Source organism: Dunckerocampus dactyliophorus, chromosome 17 (genome assembly GCF_027744805.1).
Source record: "Dunckerocampus dactyliophorus isolate RoL2022-P2 chromosome 17, RoL_Ddac_1.1, whole genome shotgun sequence".
Lineage (NCBI taxonomy): Eukaryota > Metazoa > Chordata > Actinopteri > Syngnathiformes > Syngnathidae > Dunckerocampus > Dunckerocampus dactyliophorus.
Window position 1 is genome coordinate 10,075,148 of NC_072835.1, and position 13,519 is coordinate 10,088,666.

Here is a 13,519-nt window from a genome sequence, read left to right on the forward strand (position 1 = left end):
ATTGACTTAAAAAAACAAGTGATTGTGACAGATGTAAAAACAACACAGTGTGCAACCGCACATTTCTCTCTCTTTTAAACGCTAATGACGTAACAGACTGTGAGGATGTCTAACGAATAAAAGATTATCCTACACAAAATATCTGTTGCTTCAGGTACAGCAGCTGGAGGAGCAGCTGAAGACATTAAAAGGGCAAACTGAGGTTCAAGTGGAGCCGACCACCTCACAGCAGGTTTGTCATCCTCGAGTCACTGTGCCTGTAAAGCTGTGTATTTATGTTTATGAAGCCTATATACAGTATGTATAGATTTTGATTAATTCACACATGACCGTAAGTCACAGGACCAGCCAAACTATGGAAGAAAAAAAAAAGTGACATATACTCCAGAAAATACGATAGCGAACGTTACTTTCACAGAGCTGCTATCCTTTAATTTGTGTGTAAAGTGTGTGTAAAGTGTAAGCTTGGCAAATGGAATGAGACCTTTTTGTTTTGCTAAACAAAACCCCCCAAAAAACATTTCGCCGTTGATTCTAGATAGACTGAGCACAGTGGTTAGTAGACTACTGGTATGTCTGGCTGGCTACCACTGGTATAAACTTCATAATATATTTTGCGTTTGACACACATGGTTCCTCTTCCCATTCTCTTTTTCCTCCCTTTCAGTTGCCTAATGAAGCAAAGACCTCAATCTCTGTGCTCAATGAGAATCAGAACATGACCGATGCCAAGGTGACTGTATCCTCATGCCTGCAAGACTCAACGTTGGCATTTCAGGTAACTACCGCCCTCAATATTGGTGTTTTTTGTGATGTGTTTTTCATGTAAAACTCACAAAAACACCTATACAATTCAACAGACGAAGTAAAAAAATAATCATTTTTGTTGGTAATCGAAATTGTGGCAGAGCATGCCCCGGTGCCAGTGATTCCCATGTAGGGTTTGGGGGATTTGCGACTCAAAAATGTGGAGAACAACAGCTTTAGCAGATGTCATCTAACAATATCGACTGAAATTTAGACCCCCTGTAAAATGCATTCAATTAAAATAAAATAAAGTTTTTTAGCCTTTAGAACATTTTTTTTTTTTTTACCAACATTTATTACTGTTGAAAAAGCTCAGACCACCACCAATAACTTATTCTATTGTATGAATCGCAACAGGTGGATAAACAGGGTAATTATGTCCCTTCTGCCGCCTAGCGGAAGAACATGGAATTGTTCTGCCTGTCGCTTTGCATTGCTGGCATGGATAGACTGCATGGATCTTTTAATGACCGTAAAGGGCTGGTCATCCATGGCCATCGTTTCCATGATTAAATCATAGATCGCAGGTTTTTAGAAAATATTACAACTGAAGAAGCATTTAACGAATCAACAGGCATAATGGGCCAAATATACACAACTTCGATCATCAATGAAAACAAACAATAATAAAGTATTTCGGAAACTTGCATAATGTGTCATGTGATCAACATGACACAAAAATTCTGAATTTGAACACCTCGGAAGTGACATGTTTGCGTGTATGTGTGTGATGCGTATGCAACAGAAGATGGAATACTGACTAATGAAAAGTGTGCACCGTTGGTATATTTTGTCAGCAGGGACGTTACATGTGTTTGTCGTGTAATGAATGGGAGACGAGTGGGGAAAGTGAGTGTCGTGTGCGTGTGTGTGCACATAAAATGTAGTGCTGGTAGTTAATGACGTGACGTGCTCCGTCACAAGTACTGAAATAATTTATCTTGGCTTTTACATCCCAACAAGAATTGTATTTGACAATGGTGCCAAACATAGGAATTGTCTAATACCAGCTCTAATGTTGCCCTTTTATAGGAGCTCTTTGGAAAATTGCAGCAATTTATAAATGCCTGCAGTCACATGGACTCCACATCCATGAACGACTGGGATAAGGAATATTATCTGGCCAACGTTTACGAGAGCAGCTTGACTCCTGACATCTTGGAAGCCCACAGTACCGTTTGTCAGCTGGGAAAGGAGACCTTCAAGATTCTGGGACACATTGGGGTAAACAAGCATGCATACTTTCCCTCCATTTGTTCATTCCTTAACGTCAAAGGCAAATATTTAGAGAAATCTGTGCTTTGATTTTCCAGGATATTCTCAGAGAAAAAGCAAAGATGTACAAGAATCAGTTTGATGAATTTGTCAAGAAAGACCTGTCTAACTTTGAAGAGTGGCGCTTGCTGCTGGGTGGAGTACAGGTGCCCACACACTCTATTGAAGACCAAGACAACTTGTCTAAGCAGAAACTGACTGAGCTGTTGTTAAGAAGACAGTTCTTCCTGCAGGTGAGCACTGCTTCTGGGCCCTACATCAAAGTAGTCATTGTTGAATTTACATTTTGAAAATGACTTGATTTTACAGAAAATGGGCACCATTATGGACACACTTAACGCAGGCATGGCCTCTTGTAGTGATGATCTGTCAGCTGATAAAAAAGCAAAGCTGAATTTTGTAGAGCAGCTGGAGGCTGTGCTTGCCAGCAAACCAGTGGCCCTGAGAAGACTGGACAGCATCCTGAGGTCTGAGGTGGATCGCAGATCTGCAGTGGTACAAAGCAGGAAGATGATTTTACAGGTATGCATGCTGTACTGATGGGACACTTCTGTATTTCTTAGCTAAATTAGTGAGCATTTATTTGAAGCTCCTTTTCTACTTTTGTGGAACTTTTTTCATTTACTTGGGCTTTTGAAATTTTCTCTTTTTGAAAATTACCTGGATTAAAAAAAAAACAAAAACTACCCAGAGTCCAAACAGTCCCTCAGAAAGTACCTATAATCAGTGAGGGTTTTTTTTAGAATCCCAGGAACTTTTGAGGGACAGGCTATGAGCTGAAGAACACTGACTGTTCGTACTCGTACTCACTCTAGGTACGCATTTTGTTGCATTTCTGCCAGTTTCAGTTTCGAGTTCAGTCTCTCAAACCTGGATTACGCTAAATCAGCTCACTCCTTTCCGCAGCATCCATGCACTCATAACGTTTCTTCTGGGTTGGCAGGTTTGTGATCGGTGGCACACACTTGTCAATGTTTCTATTCAGCCACTATCAGATGCAAACTTGTTTATTTTTTACAAGCTTAATTTTCAGTCATTTGGAAAATGGCACAAAAGAAGATAAACTGCCAGAAATAAACAGTTAAAAAAATCAAAAAATAAATAAATAAATAAATAAATAAATATATATATATATATATATATATATATATATATATATATATATATATATATATATATATATATATATATGGCTCCAGCATGCCCCCGCGACCCCAATGAGGAAGAAGCGGTATAGAAAATGTATGGATATATATACACGCATAAGCGTATTTGCAGGGAAAGATAAAGTGGAACCTTGGTTAGCATCATGAATCCATTCCAGAAGGTCCAACTCAAACCGAAATACACTGTAACGGAATCAATTTTACTCCATAAGAAATAATGCAAATCCAATTAATTTCTTCCACACACACAAATATGTACATAAAATTTGATGAGAGATTAAAGTTGACAGTCTCAAAACCTTCAGCGTTTGGGGATTTTCTATTAAAATGAGTGGATATAAATCCCTCCTGAGATGTTGTGTTACCCGGGTGACCAATGACCTTTGTGCTTGCACGAGAATCAAATCCTTATTTAAAGTGCTCATGACACCAAAAATGTATGAAGGGGAAACAATAAAAAGGTAAACAGTATATGTACAGATAGCACAGCAGCTAGAATGTCCAAGCCAAACACAACTAGCATCACAATTAGCATAATTAACTAAACGATACTGCCATCTAAAACATTACATTTCTTAATCCACACAAGTTTCATCTAAATATAGTTGGACATTAGACACAGTCTCCAAGGCAGAAGCGTGTTAAAGTATTCATTTACAAACGTGTCCAGCATGCGCTTTAGAAATCCGTCTGTGTTGAAGAGAATTAAGTGAATTATTCAATTAATTATTGCGTCCACCGGGTGTCGCCAAACATCAACAGCCATAAAACACCACATCAAATTAAAGTAGGGGCATTTTTGACAGCCCTTGTAGTTATTATAGATTGTACACAGTTACTACCGGGGGTGTCGCGCTACCACTTATTCATTTCTGATACAATACCGATATTACAGCCTTGAATATCGGGCAATATGGATTCAATATCAACATGAATCATACATACTTTTGACTTATTTTGTAGTGTGGAATGTTAGAAAAGGCTTGATCAAGTGATATTAGTCAACCACCAGTAGGTATGAGGAAACGCTCACCTGTTTAGTTTAGTTTTATCCACAGTGTAGTGGCAGCCAGCCGTTTAGCTCGCCTCGCTCTTTTCTGTTATAGCAAATGACCTATTGCCGTCCCGAGGGAGTTTCTCTTGTGATCTCCCTTCAAATGCGTGACGAGGTTGGTCTTATTAAACTTCTCGGTTCTGTGGCACGACGGTAAACTTGTGCGTGACAACTTTTGCCCTCAGCTGCAAGAATCAAACTAAAACAAATTCACCACAACAATATAAAAACAAACCAAGTATTTCAGAGAGGAAGGATTCTCAAAGTGACGTCACTTCCTCCTCTTTTTCCCGTCTCCAACCAGAGACCAGACTTGTGGAGGTCTCCAACCACAGACTGGTTTCTGTGGTGAAAAGTATAAAAGGATAAATATCAACATTCGAGCCCACATCTACCACCGGAAATATGCCTTTCAATGTTATTTTTCAAGGCGAAAATAAGATTGTGCTTTGGTATCATGAGCACTTCAACTCAATCAAATGCTAATTAATTAATAACATCTTTCTAACCCCCTGCAGGGCATCATTCACGACCATAATGACCTGTGTGGGAAGGTGCAACAGCTTAAGGCTCAGGTGGAATGTCACCTGCAACAGGAAAAAAGCAGGCGCTGCACTCTGCAACAGACGCTGGGGGCAGCTCGCCTAAAGAGAAAGGTGTCCTCACAAGGAAACAACCAACTCAATATTCGATTCAATCAATCTGAGAAGGAAACCCAAGTGAGTCTGCGCTATCAGTTCATGACGATATCATAGTATGTTGCAACACACCCTGAGTTGGCCACTTTTAAAACGAGTCCATGTGCTGATTTTATATGAAAGCCTTTTAACTTCTTTAAACTTCAAACCCCTGTACACTCACAAGCCTCAACAGCAACGCCTGCCCGAGCCAATATCAGAGCTTTATCAACAATTCTGCCTTTATAAAGCTTCCCACAGAAGTGTAACCTATTTGTGTGGTGGGTTGCAGAGGTGTCTAGATAACATCTTCTCATTTACATAATTGGCCATGACATGCATGTAAAAAAAGAAAAAAGTGTGCGTGCCTGTAAACGTTTGCCCCTTTCCAGATTTTTATTATTTTTTACATGTTTATCACCCTTAAATGTTTCAGATTATGAAACAAACTTAATTAGCCAATGACAGCACAACTGAGCACTAAATGCAGCTTTTAAATTCAGCTTTTATTAAGTTTTATTTATTATTAAGGGAGAAAAAAATCCAAAACCTACATGCCTCCCACCCCCTTTATCTTAAGTGAGATTAATTGAGATCTGTCAGTCTGGAAAAGGTTATAAAGCCATTTTGGGACTCCAGCAAACCACAGTGAGCGCCATTATCCACAAATGGTGAACCTTCCCAGGAGTGGCTGGCCAACCAAAATTACCCCAAGAGCGCAGCGATGAAAAGAATGTCATACCAACAGTAAAATATGGTGGTGGTAGTGTGATGGTCTGGGGCTGTTTTGCTGCTTCAGGACCTGGAAGACTTGTTGTGATAAATGGAACCATGAATTCTGTTGTCTACAAAAAAATCCTGAAGGAGAATTTTTGTCCATCTGTGACCTCAAGCTGAAACCAACTTGGGTTCTGCAGCAGGATAATGATCAAAAACATACCAGCAAGTCTACCTCTGAATGGCTGAAGAAAAACAAAATGAAGACTTTGGAGTGGTCTACTCAAAGTCCTGACCTGAATCCTATTGAGATACTGTGGCATGACCTTAAAAATGCGCTTCATGTTAGAAAACCCTCCAATGTGGCTGAATTACAACAATTCAAGAATAATGCCAGGGAAGTCTGGAGAGGCCTGCTGACCATCACAGGCCATGGTAAAAGAGTGGGGAGAGACCAAGCCAGTGGGGACAAGATCTGGGCAGATTAACTCAATCTGTTTTTCAACAGATTTGAGTCTGCCTCCCCTACCCACTCACCACTCTTCACCCCCACATCCCCATCCCAGCCATCCTCTACCCCCCTCTCCATAACTGATGATCAGGTGAGGAGTCAGCTGAAGAAGATCAAGGCAAGTAAGGCCCCGGGATCGGACGGCATCAGCCCTACAATCCTCAAGGACTGTGCTGACCAGCTCTGTGGAGTTCTCAGGCACTTGTTCAATCTCAGCCTGAGCCTGGAGAAAGTCCCGGCCCTGTGGAAGACCTCCTGTGTGGTCCCGGTACCAAAGACACCGCGTCCCAAGGAGCCTAACCACTTCAGGCCTGTTGTCTTGACCTCTCACCTGATGAAGACCATGGAGAGGATTATCCTGCAGCACCTGCGACCCCTGGTGGGCACACAGCTGGACCCCCTGCAGTTTGCTTACCGGCCTGGTATCTGAGTAGACGACGCAGTAATCTACCTGCTGCACAGATCACTGCTACACCTGGAGGACAGTGGGAGCGCTGTGAGGGTCATGTTTTTTGACTTCTCCAGTGCCTTTAACACCATCCAGCCGTCACTACTCAAAGTGAAGATGGAGAGTGTGGGAGTAGACCAACACCTGACTGCATGAGTTATAGACTACCTCACCAACAGACCACAGTATGTGAGGCTTCGTCACTGTGTGTCTGACATGGTACTCTGCAGCACAGGTGCCCCTCAGGGTACGGTGCTCTCCCCTTTCCTCTTCACCCTCTACACCTCGGACTTCACACACAACTCCACACATCCAGAAGTTCTCCGACGACACAGCCATCGTTGGTTGTGTTTCAGAGGGGAATGATCTGGAATACAGGACGGCCATCAGGGACTTTGTCAGCTGGAGTGAGCTTAACCAGCTGCAACTCAACACCAGCAAGACAAAGGAGATGATCATTAACTTCCAGAGGAAAACATCCCATTTCACACCGGTGAAGAGCCAGGGAACGGACATAGAGTTGGTAGACAGCTACAAATTCCTGGGTGTTCACCTTACCAACAAACTGGACTGGTCCGTCAACACCCACGCCCTCTACAAGAAGGGCCAGAGTCGCTTGCACCTGCTGAGGAGACTGAGGTCCTTTTGGTGTGTGCAGGACTCTTTTACGGACCTTTTATGACTCTGTGGTGGCCTCAGCCATCTTCTATGCTGTGGGCTGCTGGAGAGGAGGCAGCACGGACAGGGACAGGAGCAGGATCAATAGACTGATCAGGAGAGCGAGCTCTGTCCTGGACGGTCCTCTGGACTCCGTAGAGGAAGTGGGGGAGAGAAGGATGTTGGCTAAGCTGACATCCATCATAGACAACACCTCTCACCCGCTACATGACACTGTGGGTTCCTTTAGCAGCTCCTTCAGCAGCAGACTGTTACACCCACCGTGTAAGAAGGAGAGGTTCCGCAGGTCCTTCATACCGACCGCTGTCAGGCTCTACAACACCTGCACCACCTGAACCATGTTGTAGTCACTATGTATTCTTTACACTGTATTCTTTACTTGCGTATCTTGCTTGCTGCTGTAACAAGTAAATTTCCCCGCTGTGGGATAAATAAAGTACGAATACAAATACAAATACAATTCTGCAAAGATGAGTTATTTCTCATTCAGAAAAAAACTTGTGGGCATTAGGCCTGGGATGATAATAAATAAATTAATGACACAATAAATGAAAATTAACTTTGTAATTTACCGGCCTCAATACATTGCCATGGCTTGTGTTTATTTTCTACAGTGTGCCACAGCAAGCCACAGTCGGCAAATGGCTCCCAGCCCTACAACGTTTATGTATTTCACAGAGAAGGCAAAGTGTTACGAAACCACCTGACCTCTGTTCCTTATCAAGAAATATTATTGTTTCACTTCTAGTATACAGAGATTTTAATATATGATGACATTGGCTACTTCTCAATATCAGCAGACAGTGCACAGAAAAAGAAGTGCTCATACCCTTTCTGTTTTGTACATTGTTTGCAAAGGTAAACAGGTGGTGATGTGTTTAACTTTTTATCAGGCATTGCGTTTGAAGAATGAGCAGCTGGAAGAGGCCCACAAAATGGCCATTCAGCAACTACAGGCAGAACTGCTGGACGTCCGAGCACAGGTTGAGAAGAAGGAGAACGCCATCCAAGTAGTAAAGAACCAACTGCAAGAGGTTGGTCTGAAGAATGAAAACACCCTTGCTTTAAATCATGACTGATACTACAAATTTATTCACCGTTTTTCTTGTGTAGAAAAATGCTTCACCTTCTGCTGCTCAGCTGGCGGAATTCCGAGCTAAACTCTTCAAGATGGAACTGGAGATGAGCTCAGCCTCTGACAAGCATCAAAAAGAGTAAGGACCTTTTTGTTTTTGTCTTGTCTTAAATGAAAAACTGCATCATACCATAACAGTACCTGTACCATATCCTCCTGGTTCTTAACAATCTGACCCAAATATTTGTGCGGCACAGGATCCAAAGGATGACTGTGGTTCTGAATGACAAGGATAGGTCACTGTGGAGGCTGAAGGAAACACTCAGGACATTGCAGCAGCGAGGGGAAGGGTCATGTAAGCGCCTGTTTACTCAACAGCATTTCACACAAGTGTCTTTGAAGAATGAGGGTTACAGTTTAAATGCTGACAATTGTTGACAGCCATTTAAGGGAGCCCAATGCTCATTTCAGGGGCTTTTAAAAATAATATTGGATTACAGTGGAGCGCTACAGGAAATTTCTTTTAATAAAATACTCCACAAATCTTAGGTGGGGAACAACGTAAATCTGCATTCCTCTCCTCTTGGTCCACCTGAAAGTCTGTATATGTAGGATAGAGCCCCTTTTAAAGAATTTGAATGTAGAATGGTGGAAAACTAACTTTTTTTTTTCTTTCTAATTTTTCAGTCCTGCAGGGTGAGGAGCTGCATGAGCGACTGACAAACCCCCGAGGTTTGGTGGTCACGAGCAGCATTGTGCTGGAAAAAAACAAACTGGAGGAGGAAGTTAAACAGCTTCAAGTCAAAATCGCACATTTAGAAAGGTACGATGAATTTGCCTGGAGTGTTGCTGTGTTTGTATGTGACACGTCGCACATTTGTCCTTTTTCTCTTGACATGCGCTCCTGTTTCTTGTTTGACCTCAGCTTGGTTTCCAGCCAGCAGGCCGAGATCACAAAGTGGAAGAACAGAGCAGTCAAACTGAAGGTGAAGAGCAAACAGGATACTGAGAGGTCTTCCCCACCCTGTACTCCAACCAAGCGTGAAGTTCCTCTGTGTTCCACCACTTTGCTGGGGTCACCACAGAGGTCTGTGGTTAAGCTGCAGAAGGTCCTGGAGTCCCCCAGGCAGCTGTTGAATTCCCCGAAGAGCATACTGCTTGACTCCCCGAAAAGCAGATTTTTTGATGTTGCTGGAAATTCAGAAATGTTGTTAAGAACCTGTCCCAAGCAGTTCTTTGATAACTCCAGTCTCGGAACCTTTTCAGGTATGCTCTATCTATAAATCTCAATTGTTTGGTGTGCTCTTGTGATTCTTGACTTTTAGCGTTTGTCTCTACCAGAGATTCCCAATATTCCAGATGAGGCAGATACAGAAACCGGTAACTCCTGCCTAATCACATATTGGGGTTTTATTGACATACAGTGGAACAAGTTTATGTTGACAACTGGTCTAAAGCCTGGAATATGCTCATGTGTTGAGGCACCAGCATACGCTACACCAGCTCGCTCCTCCCTCTGCAAACACTCTCGCATAGCATGACGTGCACCTCCAAAAAAAATCTAACCTCGCAGATGTACGAGTGATGTGATTGGTTGGCCTGTAGGACATTATTACCTGTGTATACGACTCGTTAAGTGGGCGTACAGCACACATAACACTAGTTAACGCCAATAACACTCCCCTTTTCTCTGAATTACCATTGTCCACTCATGCCGAAGGACCCTAACAAGCTAAATAGTCGACGAAAACACCGCCTCTAGTGTTTTGCCAGGGAATTGTATGTCTCGCACACACAACGCCGAGTTAGAGCTATAAAAGGATTAAGACAGCGTCAAAGAGGACTTGGATATTATACAGTCTCATAGACCAGTGCATTGTCAGTCTACTAACTTCTCATAGGCTTTCGCAACAGACACACTCGCATAGCACAAGCACACACACTCACATAGCACAACAAGAGTTGTGCAACTTAAATATGACTCATGGAAAATTACTGGGAGATAAACAATAGATGCATTGTTCACTCATTCAAGAGTTAAAGTGACAGCTAGGCTAGAATGATATTGCCTTTTTTTTCCCCCTCCACATTGTGACTGGAAGCATACTCAGAAACATGGAGACAACCCACACTTCCATGTAACTGTACGACATTTGGTGTTTTGCTGCATACAATGTTACTCTCTGATAGCCTGTTCCGAGTACTTGTAAACAAGGTTGGAGGGGGCATCTAATTAGCTAGTAGCTAGTTCTTGTGGTGCTGAAACAGCAGATCTCTTCAAAACATGTTTCTTCCTCTGTCTTGGGCGTGTAGGGACGTAATCCTCACTCCTGGCCACTTTGGTTCCCACATTAAATAGCAAATACAGCAAGAAACCAAAGTTTCCTCATAGCAATGTCTGTGCCAGGAAAACAATGGTGTGTGTATATATAGGGCGATTCAGACACATTCTTGTTACAGCCAGGATAATTACAAGGCCGCACAATTATTATTATTATGATTTTTTTTTTAGATATTTTTTAATTTGACAGTATCGCTCTAGCCTAACTGTCACTTAAAGTCTGTTGCGTCACAGCAGTCTTCATCCGCGCACGTAAACACTGTGGAACACATACACAACAATGGACAAGCGATACAAACGGAGAGAAAATAACGCCGAGGTCTGACTTTTTTTGGGCAACAGTTTTGTGATGCAAATGTATTACTCTTTTTGAACGCATATTGTTTTGAGGAGTAGAATGCTTTACTTATGTGACCCCACCAACTAGCCTGAACTACTTTCTTAAATCTAAAAAAAATGACAAGAAATTGGCTCAGGGGACGAAGTGGGGGGGTGGGGAAGTCACTGTTGATGCCCTACACTACTGACGGGGATGTCGTACAACTTCATGTCAAAAAAAATCCCAGCTATCCCTTTAAGTTGACCAACACATCAAGTCCTCGTCCACTGCATTCTTATTACTCAAAAGTGCCCGCTTAAGTCGATGTCGACAAACGTGGTCAACCGCTTTAGTAAACATAAAATTTGAGACCCAAAGGGGTAATATCTATGAAAAATAGTTTCGTCGAAAAAACTGCGACAGGAAAGGAGCTACCACTTACCTACAAATCTTTGACTTTGGACCAAAGGTCCTTTCTTTTTTTGTAGTAGACTTCTCAGCCGATCTTTCATCCTTCTGTCTCTGGCGAAAGGCTCGTGTACTGTATATGTGCACGCAATGGCTAGTTTCGGTCATGTCGACAACCGCTTATGTCGATGCGAGTCAGCCAAATTGAGTTGTGTCTGTCACATTGAACTGGACTCTTCAGCATGCATCACAGGGAAGAACACCAACTGTGGCACTGCAGGTGGCTTGTTTTTCATCTTTTTCCTTTTAGGAACTTTAAGGAGCACCGAAAATATAAAGTGTTTTATCATCACATGAATAATATCTTTGGTTCAGAAAGCTTCTGTATATACTAGGGTGAACGTTAAGTTTTTTCTTTTTTTTTTTCTTTTTTCACAGACGCTGACACAAAGGACGAGAGCTCTCGCTCTCCAAGACATGAAGAGCTTTGTAAAATGCAGTGAACACACTTCTTTAAATGTTAATATTTTAGTTTCATTTTATGCTTTTCAATATCATTAATAAAAAATATACATTCAGTGATTAGTGTGAAAATATAATTTACTTTATTGCATCGCTTGGTTTGTTGATTTTCCTTGCCAATCTGTGGCTGCAGCAGAGGTGTCCAGCCCAGATATATTCCATCCATCCATTTTGTATACTGCTTGTCCTCACTAGGGTCGCACTAGTAGGGAACCCACTAACAGGGAATGTGAGCTGTGATCAGACTGTTGTGAGAGGTTACTTTTACCTTACTGATATGTTGTTTTTATCCCAGCTGACTGGCGAGAGGGCACAATATCACAGGGCAGATATAGACAACCATTCACACCTATGAACAGTTGAGTCTCCAGTTAACCTAGCAAGCATATTTTTTTGGAATGCTGAAGTACCAGCAGATAACATGCAAACTCCACACAGAGATGTTCGGGGTTAAGGTGAAAGTCAAGCTGCTAGCTCTCTTTAATTCACCATCATTTGCTAGATGAACAAATCTAACAATCTAAATGGTCAACAAGAGTTGCGGTTTGCTCACCAATTTGACCTCCCGTTGTAATGGCCACATAGTTCCACAACTGCGTTGAGAGGGGACATATTATACAAATTTTCAGGCCTTTGTATTGACTTCTGGACTCCTATAGAGCAACTACACATGATAACCTGCACAGAACGCTTTCTATATTCTATATAAACTCTGCACCTCTTCCTGCATTGTTTCCTGGCTCCCACCCAAATGGTCTGTGTAATTTATTCCAGCCCCGCCCTCCTCCAAGTACGCCTCCCACCGAGCCCACTCCGTGTGACTGGTCACGCTCCCGAGGACTTCCAGACAGCTGCCGAACCCCATTGCATCAAAATCAATAAACTTACATTTTTCAAGAGTATTTAACATTGGTATGTCAAGAGCTTTTAAATAAACAACCTAATTTATTAAACAAAAAAAACCAATGAAAATAAAATGGGCTCTCAGTCTCTTTCAGCAAAAATGGCACTTAAACTCACAATCATAACCAAAAACAATAAAAAATAGACCCCATCTCTGTTAAGAAAAAAGGCTCGGTTTATTCAATACCGCATGCAGTGGGGGTTTAGCTATGGACTACATGGGCAATTGCCCAGGACGGGATTCTTTTGGGGGCGCTGCGAGGGGGGAAAGAAAAAAAAAATTCTATTTACTAATGCTCAGCGCTCATCATATCGAGTCATCGCATATGCGTTGCAGATAGGCGCCCTCTACAGGCGTGATACTCGCGCACCCATGCTGCTCAAACGTCCACCACGTGATGTTGATCAAACCAAAGGAGTAGCAAGGGGGCGGGCGCCACTGGGCCTCACCCCTCAGGTTAATTAAAGGTAAAAGTACAGTATGTTATATTAATTATATCGGAGCCCAAGTACCTCAAACATGTTTTTTCACTACGAAAATGTGAAATAAAAAGGAGGGAATTGTGAGTCGATATGATTTGGTTTAGCCTTGACTGCTGGTTGGGTGAGTTGGGAGAT

General features: G+C 42.2%; 1 protein-coding gene across 7 annotated transcripts in view; it reads left to right on the plus strand.

Annotated features, from left to right (window-relative positions):
• cenpe (centromere protein E) overlaps window positions 1-12,150 on the plus strand; it is a 43,139-nt gene extending 30,989 nt beyond the window's left edge. For 3 of the 7 annotated variants that reach the window (XM_054757558.1, XM_054757563.1, XM_054757559.1), the window contains 12 exons: window positions 155-232; window positions 668-778; window positions 1,840-2,031; window positions 2,121-2,315; window positions 2,392-2,604; window positions 4,821-5,021; window positions 8,227-8,367; window positions 8,447-8,547; window positions 8,666-8,763; window positions 9,096-9,231; window positions 9,334-9,674; window positions 11,915-12,149. In XM_054757558.1, coding sequence (XP_054613533.1) covers window positions 155-232; window positions 668-778; window positions 1,840-2,031; window positions 2,121-2,315; window positions 2,392-2,604; window positions 4,821-5,021; window positions 8,227-8,367; window positions 8,447-8,547; window positions 8,666-8,763; window positions 9,096-9,231; window positions 9,334-9,674; window positions 11,915-11,979 — 1,872 coding nt within the window. In that variant the 3' untranslated portion in view covers window positions 11,980-12,149. Of the gene's footprint in view, window positions 1-154; window positions 233-667; window positions 779-1,839; window positions 2,032-2,120; window positions 2,316-2,391; window positions 2,605-4,820; window positions 5,022-8,226; window positions 8,368-8,446; window positions 8,548-8,665; window positions 8,764-9,095; window positions 9,232-9,333; window positions 9,675-11,914 lie in introns of all 7 variants that reach the window. The other 4 variants (XM_054757562.1, XM_054757565.1, XM_054757561.1 and 1 more) reach the window with 3 other exon arrangements.
• Window positions 12,151-13,519: the final 1,369 nt, after the last annotated feature.